This window comes from Panulirus ornatus, chromosome 28 (genome assembly GCF_036320965.1).
Source record: "Panulirus ornatus isolate Po-2019 chromosome 28, ASM3632096v1, whole genome shotgun sequence".
In the NCBI taxonomy this organism is placed as follows: domain Eukaryota; kingdom Metazoa; phylum Arthropoda; class Malacostraca; order Decapoda; family Palinuridae; genus Panulirus; species Panulirus ornatus.
In genome coordinates, this window is record NC_092251.1 from 16,875,823 (window position 1) to 16,895,217 (window position 19,395).

Sequence of the window (19,395 nt, forward strand, 5' to 3'; positions counted from 1 at the left end):
GAAAGGAGACTTGTGCGAGGAAGTACCAGGAGAGATTGAGTATAGAATGGAAAAAGGTGAGACCAAATGATGTAAGGGGAGTGGAGGAGGAATGGGATGTATTTAGGGAAGCAGTGATGGCTTGCACAAAAGATGCTTATGGCATAAGAAAGGTGGGAGATGGGCAGATTAGAAAGGGTACTGAGTGGTGGGATGAAGAAGTGAGATTGTTAGTGAAAGAGAAGAGAGAGGCATTTGGATGATTTTTGCAGGGAAATAGTGCAAATGACTGGGAGATGTATAAAAGAAAGAAGGAGGTCAAGAGAAAGGTGCAGGAGGTGTAAAAGAGGGCAAATGAGAGTTGGGGTGAGAGAGTATCATTCAATTTTAGGGAGAATAAGAAGATATTTTGGAAGGAGGTAAATAAAATGCATAAGACAAGAGAACAAATGGGAACATCGGAGAAGGGGACTAATGGGGAGATTATAAGAAGTAGTGACGAGTACAAATGGGAACATCAGTGAAGGTGACTAATGGAGAGATAATAACAAGTAATGGTGAAGTGAGAAGGAGATGGAGTGAGTATTTTGAAGGTTTGTTGAATGTGTTTGATCACAGAGTGGGAGATATAAGGTGTTTTGGTCGAGGTGGTGTGCGAAGTGAAAGGTTCAGGGAGAATGGTTGGGTAAACAGAGAAGAGGTAGTGAAAGCTTTGCGGAAGATGATGGTATTGCAGAGGGACTTATTAAAAAAGGGGTTGACTGTGTTGCTGACTGGTTGGAGAGGATATTCAATGTATGAATAGGGCATGGTGAAGTGCCTGAGGATTGGCGGAATGCATGCATAGTGCCTTTGTAAAAAGGCAAAGGAGATAAAGGTGAGTGTTCAAATTAAAGAGGTACAAGTTTGTTGAGTATTCCTGGGAAATTATATGGGAGGGTGTTGATTGAGAGGGTGAAGGCATGTGCAGAACATGAGATTGGGGAAGAGCAGTGTGGTTTCAGAAGTGGTAGAGGATGTGTGGATCAGGTGTTTGCTTTGAAGAATGTATGTGAGAGATACTTACAAAACAAATGGATTTGTATGTGGCATTTATGGATGTGGAGAAGGCATATGATAGAGTTGATAGAGATGCTCTGTGGAAGGTATTAAGAGTATATGGTGTGGGAGGTAAGTTGCTAGAAGCAGTGAAAAGTTTTTATCAAGGATGTAAGGCATGTGTATGAGTAGGAAGTGAGGAAAGTGATTGGCTCCCAGTAAATGTCAGTTTGCGGCATGGGTGCATGATGTCTCCATGGTTGTTTAATTTGTTTATGAATGGGGTTGTTAGGGAGGTGAATGCAAGAGTTTTGAGAGAGGGGCAAGTATGCAGTCTGCTGGGGATGAAAGGGCTTGGGAAGTGAGTCAATTGCTGTTTGCTGATGATACAGCACTGGTGGCTGATTTGGGTGAGAAACTACAGAAGCTAGTGACCAAGTTTGGCAAAGTGTGTGAAAGAAGAAAGCTGAGAGTAAATGTGAATAAGAGCAAGGTTATTAGGTTCAGTTGGGTTGAAGGACAAGTCAACTGAGAGGTAAGTCTGAATTGAGAAAAACTGGAGGAAGTGAAGTGTTTTAAATATCTGGGAGTGGATTTGGCAGCGGACAGAACCATGGAAGTGGAAATGAGTCACAGGATGGGGGAGGGGGCAAAGGTTCTGGGAGCATTGAAGAATGTGTGGAAGGCGAGAATGTTATCTCGGTGAGCAAAAATGGGTATATTTGAAGGAATAGTGGTTCCAACAATGTTATATGGTTGTGAGGCGTGGGCTATAGATAGGGTTAAGCGGAGGAGGGTGGATGTGTTAGAAATGAAATGTTTGAGGACAATATGTGGTGTGAGGTGGTTTGATGAAAGGGTAAGAGAGATGTGTGGTAATAAAAAGAGTGTGGATGAGAGTGCAGAAGGAGTATTAAAATGGTTTGGTCACATGGAGAGAATGAGTGAGGAAAGATTGACAAAAAGGATATATGTGTCAGCAGTGGAGGGAATGAGGAGAAGTGGGAGACTAAACCTACTCAGGACTGAAGTGCTCATCAGCTATGAGTTTTGCAAATTTGTTCACATACTCAGCAGCTCCTTCATGGTTTGTTGACTGCTTTTCTCCGCACACTTTATTCATGGAAATTCCATGACACTTCTTGAATCTTTGAAGCCATCCTTCATTACAGTTATGCTCATTATTATTATTATTTTGCTTTGTCGCTGTCTCCCGCGTTAGCGAGGTAGCGCAAGGAAACAGACGAAAGACTGGCCCAACCCACCAACATACACATTTATATACATACGCGTCCACACACGCAAATATACATACCTATACATCTCAATGTACACATATATATATACACATACAGACATATACATATATACACATGTACATAATTCATACTGTTTGCCTTTATTCATTCCCATCGCCACCTCGCGACACATAAATTAACAACCCCCTCCCCCCTCGTGTGCGAGGTAGCGCTAGGAAAAGACAACAAAGGCCCCATTTGTTCACACTCAGTCTCTAGCTGTCATGTAATAATGCACCGAAACCACAGCTCCCTTTCCACATCCAGGCCCCACACAACTTTCCATGGTTTACCCCAGACGCTTCACATGCCCTGGTTGAATCCATTGACAGCACGTCAACCCTGGTATACAACATTGCTCCAATTCGCTCTATTCCTTGCCCGCCTTTCACCCTTCTGCATGTTCAGGCCCCGATCACTCAAAATCTTTTTCATTCCATCTTTCCACCTCCAATTTGGTCTCCCACTTCTCCTCGTTCCCTACACCTCTGACACATATATCCTCTTGGTCAATCTTTCCTCACTCATTCTCTCCATGTGGCCAAACCATTTCAAAACACCCTCTTCTGCTCTCTCAACCACACTCTTTTTATTTCCACACATCTCTCTTACCCTTACATTACTTACTCCATCAAACCACCTCACACCACACATTGTCCTCAAACATCTCATTTCCAGCACATCCACCCTCCTCCGCACAATTCTATCCATAGCCCACGCCTCGCAGCCATACAAAATTGTTGGAACCACTATTCCTTCAAACATACCCATTTTTGTTTTCCGAGATAATGTTCTCGACTTCCACACATTCTTTAAGGCTCCCAGAATTTTCGCCCCCTCCCCCACCCTATGATTCACTTCCGCTTCCATGGTTCCATCCGCTGCCAGATCCACTCCCAGATATCTAAAACACTTTACTTCCTCCAGTTTTTCTCCATTCAAACTTACCTCCCAATTGACTTGACCCTCAACCCTACTGTACCTAATAACCTTGCTCTTATTCACATTTACTCTTAACTTTCTTTTTTCACACACTTTACCAAACTCAGTCACCAGCTTCTGCAGTTTCTCACATGAATCAGCCACCAGCGTTGTATCATCAGCGAACAACAACTGACTCACTTCCCAAGCTCTCTCATCCACAACAGATAGCATACTTGCCCCTCTTTCCAAAACTCTTGCATTCACCTCCCTAACAACCCCAGTTATGCTCATGTTGTAATTTAAGTTCTTTATGGAACAACTTAGCCTGGTTCATTATCATTACATATTCATTACTTCTTGGAATCGCTGTTTGCACAGAATTTCAATATTTTCTCCTTTTGCTTCTTTATATCATAAACAGTTGATGAACCAATACAGTACATGTCATGCAGCTTATGCACTGAAACACCACAGTCCATTGTTTTCAACAGTTCTATTTCATCTTGGATCGATATGGACTGGTGTTTACATTTGACACCACAACTGACACTCTCATATGTCTTAGAAGCCATAGCTAGGGTTAAAAACAAGAAAAATAAGCTAAGAATCTCACAGAATTGCGGTATCACCATCAACAAGTGCAGTGTAAAGAATGTAAATAAACGCACCCTACACACAATGCCATCTGTGGCCGCCCAGTGAACTAGTCTGATGGCCATAGTAATTTCAAGTTCACTCACGTAATTTTGTCCAGACTAAACGAGGTACTGAACCATCAGTTGCCGGAAATTTGGTGGTGTACCTGTATAATTAAAAAAGTCACTGTGACATCACAAAGCCCTGCCTCACACTTACATGTATACCAAAACTCTCATTCAACACTCCATCAACTCTTACACATACATTTGATACTCTACAGAAGGCTTTCACACCATCCAACAGTTGTCCCCATGTCATATATCCTTAACACAACCCATAAAGCATTCCACTCGACTTTGTCATATGCTTTCTCCAGATCTGTAAAAGCTGTTTACAGCATCTTACCTTTAGCTAGATACGTTTCCACAGTCATTAGCACCATAAAAATCTGATCCACATATCCCATACCTTTCCTGAAACCCCCTTGCTCCTCACTTATTGTGCATTCAGTGACTTCCATCACTCTAACAATCAACACTCTTGTATACACTTTTCCTAGTATAATTAACAGACTTATTCCACTATAATTGCTACATATATCCTTAACACCTTTTTCTTTGAAAATAGTTACAATAATAACTTTCACCCAATCCTCAGGCTCAACCTTTTGTTTCCAAGATAAAACTGCATATCAAATGCATCTACTGTATCACACTTCCTCCTCCATACTTCAGCATTTCAGCTGTAATCCCTTCCACTCAAGGTGCCTCTCCTACCTGCAACCTCATTATTGCTCTTCTTTTCATTCTTTTACCTCCCTTCTTACTACAGGCTCCTGCACTTGTATCCTCTTCCTTCCATCCTTCATACCCATGCATGTAACAACTGCTGCACCACCTTCTCCACATTCATCAGTTCTTCAAAATACTCTTTCCATCTTCCTTTCATTTTCTCCTTTTCATTCAGCAATTTCCCTTCTTTATTTTTCTCATTAACATTTCCATACTTACATCCACCTCTTTCCTTTTTCACCTCCTTCCAGTACATTGTCATATTTTCCCTAAAATTTTCCCTCTACTAAACTGTTCCTGTTTCGTTCTAGTCTCATAACTCCCATCATGATCCTTGAAGTGTTTTCTTAGTTTTTTACTCTAAGTCTAGTTATGTTCCCCTTTGATCTTGCTCATTAATAGGTACCTTTACCATTCCCAAACATTCACTCTTTGGTGTTTTCATCTCTAGTTTCTTCTCAAAGCCTTCTCTTTGCAGATTTTGTTTCAATTGGTTTTTTCTCATTAATAAAAGTTAATTCATATTAGACATTCTTGGCTCAAGCAATGCTTGAGGTCTTAAATTATTCCCCAAAGTAGTACCAGTAACAGGAACAGACCTTTTTAGATAAATAATCCTAGAACAAGAGAATCAAGATCTTTATCTGACATTAGTGTTCCTCTTTGTTTACATCAAAAATTAAAATTTTTACTCCCTATGGCAAGCTGCACTTTTACAGAAAATTGTTGTGCTTGTTCTATTCAGTGTTACCCACTCACTCTCTAACAAATCAGGTCTCCTTAGGGGAAAATAATATTGCTTCACTGAAGTTGGCAACAGCCCTTCAATCCATCTGAACCTGGGAAATTTCCATCCCCAAATACCCAAACTCGCAAAATTTGGCACACTCACAAAGGGGTCCCTTCCTGTTCAACCCCCCCCCCCCCCCCCCCCCCACACACACACACACGCACACACCACCACAACCACAATGTAAACCCTCCAAAATCTAGCAAGAATCACAAATCATGGCCTGGACCTTGTCCCTGCACGACTTAGTGATTTTTACTCAGCATCATCCCTTTACGAGACACCACATTCAGGTCCCTATCATAGGGTACACAGTCACTTCATCTTCCCCATCTTTGTCTCTTACCACTTTTCTATCCAATATCTTCACTGTACATCCCCATTTGTCCTGCTGTTCTCCTCACACAATTCACTTCCTTTTATGATATATTGTTTACTTCTCAAATTCAACTATATTCTCTCCCCACATCTCATTTGCCTTCTATTTTAGCTCTCACAACTTTCCCTTGATCTCCTGCCACTTTCTCTTGTATTCCCCTCAAACACTCTCATTCCTCCCCAGTAGATAACATACAATCAACTTCCTTTCCTGTATAATTAGTGGCATTTTCTTAAATAACTGATAAATGATGATGGAAACTAACTGTACATATCAAGTAGAGCTGAAAAAATCTTCTCATGGTCAATAAAGTCATTTCCTCTTGAGGCATTCAGGAAATGCAGCAAAGCATCCTCTCGCTCCATCTTCAAGTACACTTTACACATCTTATTCAGCTGATTCACATTCACTTCCTTTCCTAAATTCTGTAAGTAAATATACAAAAATTACAATAATGGAACTGTAATGTTTAAAACTCTATGTCAGAACTAGACATGAAAATAAACAGGAAGGCTAAAAGTGTGAGAAATAACAACAGACAGTGATATCTAGGGATTCCACATACTGGATGTAAAGGAACTGTTAAGATGTATAATAAAAGTATTGTACAGTAAACTTAATGAACCAGCCTGTTTACGGGAAATATTCTGACCTTGGTAGTCCACTAGATCTGTTCTGGAGGTATCGATACTGCATATACATCTTTCAAGAACTGATTCTATGGTCCAAAGGATGATAAAAAGGCAACAGCTGATAAAAGCATGAAGATGCACCATGCTTTCACTGATATTTCGGAAACCTTTGACAGAAGCAACAAGTCACTCCTAAAGCGCTTACCATATGTAATATGTTTTATTTCACTCTCATGAAAGCAATTTCTTGCTCTACTGTGTGAAACAAAAAAGATCAATTGTGAGCAATACCATGAAAACTAACTCCACTTTTACCATATCATTCTGCAATAAAGCTTAAGATCTTCCTAGTATTCAATCAAATCACACATAAATGTATATCTTCTGATGCATTTTTTAACCTATATCTCAATTTTTCCAGAAAAGAAAAAAAATAGACCAGCTTGGTTTTCTGACTTTCCTAAATCTGATCAGATAATCTGATTAAAACTGGCAGACTCATTGCATGAAGATTATTAACATAGGTTTAATAAATGAAAGCCATCTCTATCAAAGAAAGCCTTAAGAGCATGAGGGAGTGTTTTTCTGTTCAAACCCCACCACACATTACTGGTTCTGCCTGCTCGTGGCAAAAAAGTCATCTTCGATAAGGTTGTAACCATTAGACTATACTCTGGTTGAAGAACTTCTTTCTCCAAAAAAGTCAATCTTTTCCTTGCTACTGACTGCAATGGAACCATGAAGCCATAGGAACCCCCAAAAGAGTCTTTGAGGCTATATGATAATAATAACACCTCACTAACAGGAGAAATCCATGAGAATTCCCACCCCATTCAACAACTACAACATGCATGAAATCAACTGATGTTCATCCACCTACAGGCCCTAAATTAAGACTAAATATGTTAGATGCAATGTTCCTTCTCCCTATGAAATACGAATAAGGTACACACCTACCCTGCCCCAACAAGGAAATGGTACCAGGGTCCCTTAAGATTCTGCCCACAAGTGGTGGTTAGGTGAAACCTCTTGCAGAGACAATGGCAAAGTTAGTCAACTGCAGACACCCATATAATAATTCATTTATCTTTATCCTTGTTAAACCATTATTCTACAATTATTTAAGTAATTCATGGAGGTTATAATGTCAGAATATGCTGTGTCAGTGTTATGTATTAAATTGAATAAAGGTTAGATAATCATAATAATTCTTTTTTACATGCCTCACAGCTCAATTATCAGTATAAATGTGTGTTATGTATTACAATACATACATAAAGATGTATAATGATATCATATGACATTTCTAGCAAGTGTTCATGAGTTGTCAGTAAGATAAAGCAAGAGAAGGCTATGGACTGTATGGGTTTACCCAAAATAAACTGTCTGGAAGAGAATGCCTTCGAGAACATACATTGTCCATGAAGAGAAGACTGCACTAGGATTCAAGGCTTGTTATTTTCTGTTTTCATTTATAAAATTCATTGTACAGTACATACATCACAATATTTTATATTTCCTGGTACCTGTATACCATAGTTCTTTACTGGTATATCATTCAGCACTGTCTTATTAATAACACGACCTCCTAATCTCCACTACTCACATTATTTGACTTACATAACCATTTTCACAAATGTAACCATCACATAAATCAAGAGGTGTCTGTACAGAAGTACAATACAGACAACTAGGGAATACATAAATAAATTCAACAAAATGTGGTCTGAAATAAATTTCCAGAAAGATCTCTACGTCGTTCAAATCAACATCACCTATAAAGTGTATACACGAAACAAATATTCCACAAACTAATTTGTAATAATGAAAACAAATGAGAACCCAAATGTATCTGCATAATGAAAGAAATAAAAGATGAATGTGGAAAGCATAGAAACTCAAAAGCATACTCATGCACCTGGTGGTGCTAATAGGAATATCCTCTCTAACACATGCAAACACTGTCACTTCCACATTAAGGTTAGAGGTGCCATAGAAACACTTCATATCTTTTTTCCAACTCAAGAGTAAGTACTCTACCATTTTCCAAAGTAAGAATATGAAATATGAATAAGTACATGTGCATATATGTATATGTCTGTGTATGTATATCTATGTATATGTTGAAATGTATAGGTATGTATATGTGCGTATGTGGGCGTGTATGTATATACATGTGTATGTGGGTGGGCTGGGCCATTCTTTCATCTGTTTCCTTGCGCTACCTCGCTAATGCGGGAGACAACGACGAAGTTTAATAAATACATAATCAATATAAATGAATAAATAAACATAGCTCTTTAATCTCATGAAATTCCTCCACACACACAGGGGTATCTTATACCTACAATCAGTAACAGTGAATGGGTTAACGTATGTAAGACTCATGGTAAGCTGCCTAAGGACTGGTTGAACGCTAAAGACCACACAGTAATCATGAGACACAATAGCTTGCTGAGTACTGCATGGCCTAGCTAATGTGATGGTGGTGTGGGGTGCAAGCAGCCAGCTCTTAGGAGAAAAAACCAAAGTAATAGCTATAGAAGAGGGAAAGTGAACCAGCACTGTCGCATACAGCAAGTAAGACGCAGAGTTAAAACCACCCCAGATGTGAGAGCAGTACCCCATAAAAGGGGAGATCAATCCTTTGTATAAACAGAGAAACAGGTCAGAAGAAAATAAATCTTGACATCTAAACAGGATGCCCAGTTACTTAGAGGCAGTATTAGCTATTTCCGTAATTTGGGGTATCAAGATAGAGTGGATGTTAAAGTAAAACCAAGTATATTCACTGAATCAGTAGGTGGAATTACATATCCATCAAAGGAAAGATGAAAGTTGAGGAACATTCTAGAGAGACATGGGCAGAAATTTGGTCTTGGAGGCATTAAATTTAAACAGATTTCGTCTACCCCACTAATATATCCTGTCTGAGTTTATTGCGGTAGTTGTGTCAAGACAAAATGGTGACTGAGTGAATGAAGGTGCAGATTTGAAGGATGTGGAAAAATGCAGTGTGCATTTGGTTATTTGTACAAAAAAAAAGGAAATCCTTGATTAAAAAAGACAAAAAGTGTAGGAGATAGGTCAGCACCTTGAGGGATACCATTCTTGATGCAAAAAGAGGAAAAGACTTATCCATCAATAACCACAGATATAGATGGGTTAGACAGGAAGCTTGATATAAGGAAGGAAAGAGAGGGAGGGAGGGAAGCCAAAAGAGAGGAGCTTACTGATGAAACTATGCCTGATATGACATGGATACGGTCAAAAGTTTTGGATACTTCCTGGGTAACTACATAGGATCCCCCAAAATCTTTCAGGGATGACAACCAGACAGTAGTAAAATAGGAAAGAATGTCATCAATGGATCTCACTTTAAAGATGCCACCCATACTGGTGATGAGACAAAAGACTGAGATTCAAGATGTCCGAGAATATGGGAACTGAGAAGGGATTCAAAGACTTAGAAAATAGTAAATAACAAAGCAAAGTTATAACGGTTATCAATCCCAAAGATGAGATGTATCAAAACATTTTTCCAAGAATAAAAAGTTCTGGTTTCTAAACAAAACAAAAAAAGAACAGACTAGACAAAATGTCAATAAAAGCAAGGTCATTAAGTTCAGCAGTGAAGAGAAACAGGTTAAGTGGGGTGTGAATCTGAATAAAAGAAGTAAAATCTTTTTGATGACTGCCAGTGAAAATGGCAGCGAATGGAACCACAGGAACTGATAAATGAGAGGGCTGGTGTGGAGACACAGGTACCTGGGGCACTGAGAAATATATGAAAAGAGAGGTCACCATCTATGAGGGTAATGATGGGCATGTTTGAAGATATAGTAATTCTACCTGCGCTTTTTGGATGCACGGTGTGAGCTCAACATGAGAATGTATGGAAGAGGCTGTGTTGGAAATTAAGAGGTTTTGAGTAAGAACTGATAAGGTAAGGGAGAGGTGTGGTAATATGAGTATGGCTGAGAGAGCTGAAGTGGGTGCAGTCAAATGGTTTGGACATATGAACAAAATAAGTGAGAAGTTGCCAATGAAAGTATATGTGTCTAAATAGTATGGGACAAGGAGAAAGGGGAGAATGAATTGGTTATGGAAGGATGAAGTGAATAAGGTTTTTTTTTAGTGCTCAGGGCCTAAACATGCAGGAAGGTGTAAGTTTGAGTATAGGATAGAATGAATTAGAAAGATGTGGTATACAAGGGGCAATATGACATCAATGGATTGAAACAGGGTGTATGAAGTGGTAGCAGAAAGATGTGGATAGTGGTTTGTGGTTTCAATGCATTTCACATGATGACTAGACAGTGGATATGAGTAAATGAGGCTCTCGCTTTGTATGTTACAAGGGCTACATCACCAACCTGAAAAAAGAGAACAAGTATGGAAAAAAATAATTCTTATTCATATCACTCATTCATTATAAGAATCAGACACACAATGACATAATCAAAAGATAAAACCCTTGGAGGGAACGGGTGGAACACTGTGAAAGAGATGGAAGGATGGAGTGAATGATGCTCTGAGTTGTTAGGGTCTGAACATTCAAGAGGGTGAAAGGAAAGCATGGGATACAGCAAACTGGAGGATTGTGGTATAAAAGGAATGATGTGCTGTCAATGGGATGAACTAGAGCATGTGAAGAAGTCAAGGAAAACCATGGAATGGTGTAAGCTCATGCAGGTAGAATCTAGCAACAATTATAATAGTGTACATACTCTTATACACACATTTTAATACCATTAATGATTTGTGATTGACTTTTACATCAAGGTGTTTGTCTTCACTCATGTTCATAAGTGTAAACATCTTGCATCTGACTTAAAACAGAGGTGTCTGAATAATAATGAGTGTAATGTAGGTTCAAGATTACTAATCGAAGTTGAATAATTAAACTAACCTGAAGCACTTGTCGAGCATCATCAGGAAGCCCTGTTTCTAAATAAGCAAACATCAAATCATGTTGAGCTTGTACAGATCCATAACACTGGGTGATGAGGTTCAACATGTGTTCTAAAATATTGGTGTCAGCATTAGATTGCTCCATACCACTGTTGATATAAAAATAAAAGTGGCTTGATTACACAGTGCATACAATATTCAGCTATACTGAATATTCACTATCCTATATTCACTACTTATGATGAGCACAAACTCTTACAGTTAGTCACAAAAGCATTGCATTCAAAAACTCACCCAATAAAATTAGGTACAGGTATCTTCTTTTTCATGTCTTTATAATGACAAAGAATGAATATAAGAATTTCCATCCTCTTGGGAAGAAGGTTGTATGTTTTATACATAGTTTCTGCTACTGATACAGCACCAGGTAAATCATCACTGCAATATGAAATGTTAAGGGTATTATCAACTGAATGGAAAAATTTTCTGATAAATATTAAAGCAAAAACAAAATGTCCTTTGTATGAGCATCTAATTAACATCAAGAACATTTTTAACACAAACAACGGCCAACTGTCTAAATGCAGTGAGCCAAGTTCATGTTATCATAAATATAAAGAAATCATCATATCTACTGTACAGTACTTTGGTGATACCCAGAATCACCCTGCACTTCCTATGTGAGGACAGCTGCTCTTAGTCTGTCCCATCATAAACTTAGCTATCAGCTAGTCACCATCCCCCTACATAAATCTCACTTTTCTGCAATGAATCTACATGCACTTTTACCTCCCTTTTCTCACTGTATATCATGAAAATGGGGGAAAACCAATTTGCTCATGATCCCAAGTTCCTAACATTAAGGGGATGCAAAGAATCACAAAGGTTCAATCTCACTTTGCTGCTTTAAAGAGGCAAGGACAAAGGCACCAGCATTACTGCCCCCTCCCAAGAACCTTGCCCCCTAATATAAATCACTCCTTTTTCCATTCATTTCACCATCATTCATATTCTTTCTACCATCCTTTCTTCTGTTGAACACCAACTAGCTGGTGCCTCTCCAAAAATCGTATTCCTCTCAGGTACCCAACTGTCTACAGACATTTCCACTAATTTTTTTCATGCCCTCAAATATAAACAGCACTCAAGATTCTACTTCAAAGGGAATGTATATGCTTATTTCACCATCAACATATCCACTGCACATCTCACTAACAGTAGCTCTCCAAATCATGATATCCTAATGTATAATTCTATCCCAACTACCATTAGTTTACTGTTTCATCTACTACTATCCTAAGAGTACATACCTAAAAAAAAATATTTCAACTACATAAATTCCTACCATATGGGTGTAACATACTTTCATCATGAGTTTACATGAGTTAAAATGAGAAAGACAGAAAACAGGATGCCTGACTGGTCCAAGACTGGGTTGTCTGGAAAAAACTATTTAACGACAACAAAAAACTTAAATCTGCTCAGTACTTTTTAAAGCTATCAATCACTCCCTGCTGCTGCACAATAGCCTTCTAGTGTATCCATTACTGCTGTCATTTACATGTTATTTCTAGCATTTTTCTCAAAGTATACCTAAATTTATAAAATAATTGTCTAAAGGGCTCTTGAAGGTATTTTAGTTTTAGCATTCAATATGTCTGACAGGCATGTGAAACATCTGGGGCAAACCATGGAAAGGTCTGTGAGGCCTGGAGGTGGATAGGGAGCTGTGGTTTTGGTGCATTACACGACAGCTAGGGACTGACTGTGAACAAATGTGGCCTTTTTGTCTGTTTTTCTGGTGCTACCTCACTGAAGCAGGGGGTAATGATGCTGCTTCCTGTGGACTGGGGTAGTGCCAGGAATGGATAAAGGCAAACAAGTATGAATATGTACATGTGTAAACATGTATAGGTATGTATGTGTCTGTGTATTCTTTCTCCCCTATCCCTGGGGATAGAGAAGAAAGAATACTTCCCACGCATTCCCCATGTGTCATAGGTGACAAAAGAGGACGGGAGCAGGAGGGTAGAAACCCTCCCCTCCTTGTATTCTAACTTTCTAAAATGGGAAGCAGAAGAAGGAGTCATGTGGGGAGTGTTCATCCTCCTCGAAAGCTCAGACTGGGGTGTCTCAATGTGTGTAGACGTAACCAAGATGAGAAAAAAGGAGAGATAGGTACTATGTTTGAGGAAAGGAACCTGTATGTTGTCACTTTGAGTGAAACAAAGCTCAAGGGAAAAGGGGAAGAGTGGTCTGGAAATGTCTTGGGGGTAAAGTTGGGTTGGTAAGAGGGCAAGAGCTAAGGAAGGAGTAGCACTACTCATGAAGCAGGAGTTGTGGGAGTGTGTGATACAGTGTGAGAAAGTAAACTCTAGAATGGTATGGGTAAAGCTGAAAGTGGATGGAGAGAGATGGGTGATTATTGGTGCATATGCACCTGGTCATGAAAAAAAAGATCATGAAGCAAGTGTTTTAGGAGCAGCTGAATTAGTGTGTTAGCAGCTTTGATGCACGAGACCTGGTTATAGTGATGGGTGATGTGAATGCAAAGGTGAGTAATGTGGCAGTTGAGGGTATAATTGGTGTACATGGGGTGTTCAGTGTTGTAAATGGAAATGGTAAAGAGCTTGTAGATTTGTGTGCTGAAAAAGGAATGGTGATTGGGAATACCTTGTTTAAAAAGAGAGATATACATAAGTATACGTATGTAAGTAGGAGGGATGGCTAGAGAGCATCATTGCATTATGTGTTAATTGATAGGGGCGTGAAAGAGAGACTTCTGGATGTTAATGTGTTGAGAGGGGCAACTGGAGGGATGTCTGATCATTATTTTGTGGAGGCGAAGGTGAAGATTTGTAGGGGTTTTCAGAAAAGAAGAGAGAATGTTCGGAAGAAGAGAGTGGTGAGAGTGAGCTTGGAGAGGAGACATGTGTGAGGAAGTACCTGGAGAGATTGAGTGCAGAAAGGAAAAAGGTAAGAGCAAATGACATAAGGGGAGTGGGGGAGGAATGGGATGTATTTAGGGATGCAGTGATGGTTTGCGCAAAAGATGCGTGTGGCATGAGAAAGATGGGAGGTGGGCAGATTAGAAAGGATAGTGAGTGGTGGGATGAAGAAGTAAGATTATTAGTGAAAGAGAAGAGAGAGGCATTTGGACAATTTTTGCAGGAAAGCAGTGTGAATAACTGGGAGATGTATAAAAGAAAGATGCAGGAGGTCAAGAGAAAGGTGCAAGAGGTGAAAAAAGGGCAAATGAGAGTTGGGGTGAGAGAGTATCATTAAATTTTAGGGAGAATAAAAAAGATGTTTTGGAAGGAGGTAAATAAAGTGCATAAGACAAGAGAATAAATAGGTACATCGGTGAAGGGGCTAATAGGGAGGTAATAACAAGTATTGGTGAACTGAGTAAATTGAGTGATTATTTTGAAGATTTGTTGAATGTGTTTGATGATAGAGTGGAAGATATGGGGTGTTTTGGTCAAGGTGGTGTGCGAAGTGAGAGAGTCAGAGAGAATGCTTTGGTAAACAGAGAAAAGGTAGTGAAAGCTTTGCAGAAGATGAAAGCCAGCAAGGCAGGTTTGAATTGTATAGCAGAGGAATTTATTAAAAAAGTGGGTGACTGTGTTGTTGACTGGTTAGTAAGGATAATCAAAGTATGTATGGTTCATGGTGAGGTGCCTGAGGATTGGCAGAATGCATGCATAGTGCCATTGTACAACGGCAAAGGGGATAAAGGTGAGTGTTCAAATTACATAGGTAAAGGTTATTGAGTATTCCTGGGAAATTATATGGGAGGGTATTATTGAGAGGGTGAAAACATGTACAAAGCATCAGATTGGGAAGGAGCAGTGTTGTTTCAGAAGCGGTAGAGGACGTGTGGATCAGGTGCTTGCTTTGAAGAATGTATATGAGAAATACTTAGAAAAACAAATTGATTTGTATGAAGCATTTATGGATCAGGAAAAGACATATGATAAGAGATAATAGAGATGCTTCATAGAAGATATTAAGAGCATATGGTGTGGTAGGTAAGTTGCCAGAAGCAGTGAAAAGTTTTTATCTAGGATATAAGGCATCTGTATGAGTAGGAAGAGAGGAAAATGATTGTCTTCCATTGAATGTCAGTTTGTGGCAGGGGTGCTTAAAGTCTACATGATTGTTTAATTCGTTTATGGATGGGGTTGTTAAGGAGGTGAATGCAAGAGTTTTGGAGAGGGGCAAGTATGCAGTCTGTTGTGGATGAGAGAACTTGGGAAGTGAGTCAGTTGTTGTTTGCTGATGATACAGCAATCGTGGCTGATTCGGGTGAGAAGCTGCAGAAACTGGCGACTGAGTTTGGTAAAGTGTGTGAAAGAAGAAAACTGAGAGTAAATGTGAATAAGAGCAAGGTAATTAGGATCAATAGGGTTGAGGGACAAGTCAATTGGGAGGTAAGTTTGAATAGAGAAAAACTGGAGGAAGTGAAGTGTTTTAGATACCTGGAAGTGTATTTAGCAGCGGATGGAACCATGGAAGTGGAAGTGAGTCACAGGGTGAAGGAGGGGGAAAGGTTCTAGAAGCGTTGAAGAATATGTGGAAGGTGAGAATATCATCTCGGAGAGCAGAAAGGGGTATGTTTGAAGGAATAGTTGTTCCAACAATGTTATATGGTTGTGAGGCAAGGGCTATAGATAGGGTTGTATGGAGGAAGGTGGATGTGTTGGAAATGAAATGTCTGAGAACAATATGTGGTGTGAGGTGGTTTGATCGAGTAAGTAATGAAAGAGTAAGAGAGATGTGTGGTAATAAAAAAGAGTGTGGTTGAGAAAGCAGAAGAGGGTGTATTGAAATGGTTTGGTCACATGGAGAAAATGTGAGAGGAAAAATTGACTAAGAGAATATATGAGTCAAAGGTGGAGGAAACGAGAAGTGGGAGATCAAATTGGAGGTGGAACGATGGAGTGAAAAAGATTTTGAACGATTGGGGCCTGAACATAAAGGAGGGTGAAAGGCGTGCAAGAAATATAGTGAATTGGAACAACGTGGTATACCAGAGTTGATGTGCTGTTTTTCATGTATGGCGGGGTGGTGACGGGATGGATGAAGTCAGCAAGTATGAATATGTACATGTGTATATATGTATATGTTGGTGTATGTATAAGTACGTATACATGGAAATGTGTAGGTATGTATATGTGCGTGTGTGTGGGCATTCATGTATATACTTCTGTATGTGGGTGGGTTGGGCTATTCTTTCGTCTGTTTCCTTGCGCTACCTCACTAACGCAGGAGACAGCGACTTATTATAATAAAAATACAATAATAATGTCTGTATATGTGTATATGATGATATGTATATGTGCGTGTATGGGAGTTAATACAGTTTGAGAATGTTTTGGGAGTAAAATCAGGGGTTGGTGAGAGGACATGAGCAAGGGAAAGAGTAGCACTACTGAAACAGGAGTGGTGGGAGTAAGTGACAGAGTGTAAGAAGGTAAACTCTAAATTGATATCGGAAAAACTGAGAGTGGATGGAGAGAGATGGGTGATAATTGGTGCCTATGCATCAGGGTATGAGATGAAAGATCATGAGAGGCAAGTGTTTTGGGAGCAGCTGAGTGGGTGTGTTGGTAGTTTTGATGCACGAGACCAGGTTACAGTGATGGGTGTTTTGAATGCAAAGGTGAGTAATGTGGCAGTTGAGGGAATAATTGGTGTGCATAGGGTGTTCAGTGTTGTAAATGGAAATGGTGAAAAGCTTGTATATTTGTGTGCTGAAAAAGGAATGGTGATTGGGAATACCTGGTTTTAAAAAGTATATGTATGTAAGGAGAGATGGCCAGAGAGCGATGTTGGATTATGTGTTAATTGATAGGCGCGTGAAAGTGAGACTTTTGGATGTTCATGAGCTGAGAGATGCAAATGGAGGGATGTCTGATCATTATCTTGTGGAGGCGAAGGTGAAGATTTGTAGAGGTTTTCAGAAAAGAAGAGAGAATGTTGGGGTGAAGAGAGTGGTGAGAGTAAGTGAGCTTGGGAAGGAGACTTGTGTGAGGAAGTACCAAGAGACTGAGTGCAGAATGGAAAAAGATGAGAGCAAAGGACGTAAGGGGAGTGGGGGAGGAATGGGATGTATTTAGGGAAGCAGTGATGGATTGAGCAAAAGATGCTTGTGACATGAAAAGCGTGGGAGGAGGGCAGATTAGAAAGGGTAGTGAGTGGTGGGATGAAGAAGTAAGATTTTTAGGGAAAGAGAAGAGTGAGGCATTTGGACGACATTTGCAGGGAAATAGTGCAAATGACGGGGAGATGTATATAAGAAAGATGCAGCAGGTCAAGATAAAGGTGCAAGAGATGAAAAAGAGGGCAAACGAGAGATGGGGTGAGAGAGTATCATTAAATTTTAGGGAGAATAAAAAGATGTTTTGGAAGGAGGTAAGGCAAAAGAACAAACGGGAACATCAGTGAAGGGGGCTAATGGGGAGGTAATAACAAGTAGTGGTGAAGTGAAAAGGAAATGGAGTAAATATTTTGAAGGTTTGTTGAATGTGTTAGATGACAGAGTGGCAGATATAGGGTGTTTTGGTCGAGGTGGTGTGCGAAGTGAGAGGGTCAGAGAGAGTGATTTGGTAAACAGAGAAGAGGTTGTCAAAGCTTTGCAGATGAAAGCCAGCAAGGCGTCGGGTTTGGATGGTATTGCAGAGGAATTCATTAAAAAAGGGGGTGACTGTGTTGTTGATTGGTTAGTAAGGATATTAAATCTATGTATGGCTTATGGAGAGGTGCCTGAGGATTGGCGGAATGCATGCATGGTGCCATTGTACAAAGGCAAAGGGGATAAAGGTGCATGCTCAAATTACAGAGGTATAAGTTCGTTGAGTATTCCTGAGAAATTATACGGGAGGATATTGATTGAGAGGGTGAAGGAATGTACAGAGCATTAGATTGAGGAAGAGCAGTGCGGTTACAGAAGTGGTAGAAGATGTAAGGATCAGGTGTTTCCTTTGAAGAATGTATGTGAGAAATACTTCGTAAAACAAATGGATTTGTATGTAGCATTTATGGATCTGGAGAAGGCATATGATATAGTTGATAGAGATGCTCTGTGGAAGGTATTAAGAATATATGGTGTGGGAGGCAAGTCATTAGAAGCAGTGGAAAGTTTTTATCGAGGATGTAAGACATGTGTATGAGTAGGTAGAGAGGAAAGTGATTCGTTCTCAGTGAATGTCGGTTTGCGGCAAGGGTATGTGATGTCTCCATGGTTGTTTAATTTGTTTATGGATGGGGTTGTTAGGGAGATGAATGCATAAGTTTTGGAGACAGGGGCAAGTATGCAATCAGTTGTGGATGAGCACTGGTGGCTGATTCTGGTGAGAAACTGCAGAAACTGGTGACTGAGTTTGGTAAAGTGTGTGAAAGAAGAAAGCTGAGAGTAAATGTGAATAAAAGCAAGGTTATGTGGCACAGTAGGGTTGAGGTACAAGTCAACTGGGAGGTAAGTCTGAATGGAGAAAATCTGGAGGAAGTGAAGTGTTTTAGATATCTGGGAGTGGATTTGGCAGCGGATGGAACCATGGAAGTGGAAGTGAGTCACAGGCTGGGAGGGTGAGAGGCGTGCAAGGAATACAGTGAATTGGAACGAAGTGGTATACTGGGGTCGACGTGCTGTCAATGGATTGAACCACGGCATGTGAAGCGTCTGGGGTAAACCATGGAAAGTTCTGTAGGGCCTGGATGTGGAAAGGGAGCTGTGGTTTCGGTGCATTATACCTGACAGCTAGAGACTGAGTGTGAACGAATGTGGCCTTTGTTGTCTTTTCCTGGTGCTACCTCGCGCACATGCGGGGGAAGGGAGTTGTCATTTCATGTGTGGCAGGGTGGCGACGGGAATAAATAAGGGAAGACAGTATGTATCATGTACATGTGTATATATGTATATGTATATCTCTTTCAGACCTGGTAGAAACCAACACATCCTCCTACCAGGGTTTAGCGCACATGTCATGCGCACCTTGAGAACGATGGT

General features: G+C 39.9%; 1 protein-coding gene across 2 annotated transcripts in view; it reads right to left on the minus strand.

Moving 5' to 3' along the window:
- The window catches only part of LOC139757871 (leucine-rich PPR motif-containing protein, mitochondrial-like), a 147,777-nt gene that overhangs the window by 35,097 nt on the left and 93,285 nt on the right, over positions 1–19,395 (minus strand). For both annotated transcript variants that reach the window (XM_071678792.1, XM_071678791.1), the window contains exons 5-7: positions 11,679–11,822; positions 11,383–11,533; positions 6,104–6,263 (exon numbers count right to left, since the gene is read on the minus strand). In XM_071678792.1, coding sequence (XP_071534893.1) covers positions 6,104–6,263; positions 11,383–11,533; positions 11,679–11,822 — 455 coding nt within the window. The remainder of the gene's footprint in view (positions 1–6,103; positions 6,264–11,382; positions 11,534–11,678; positions 11,823–19,395) is intronic.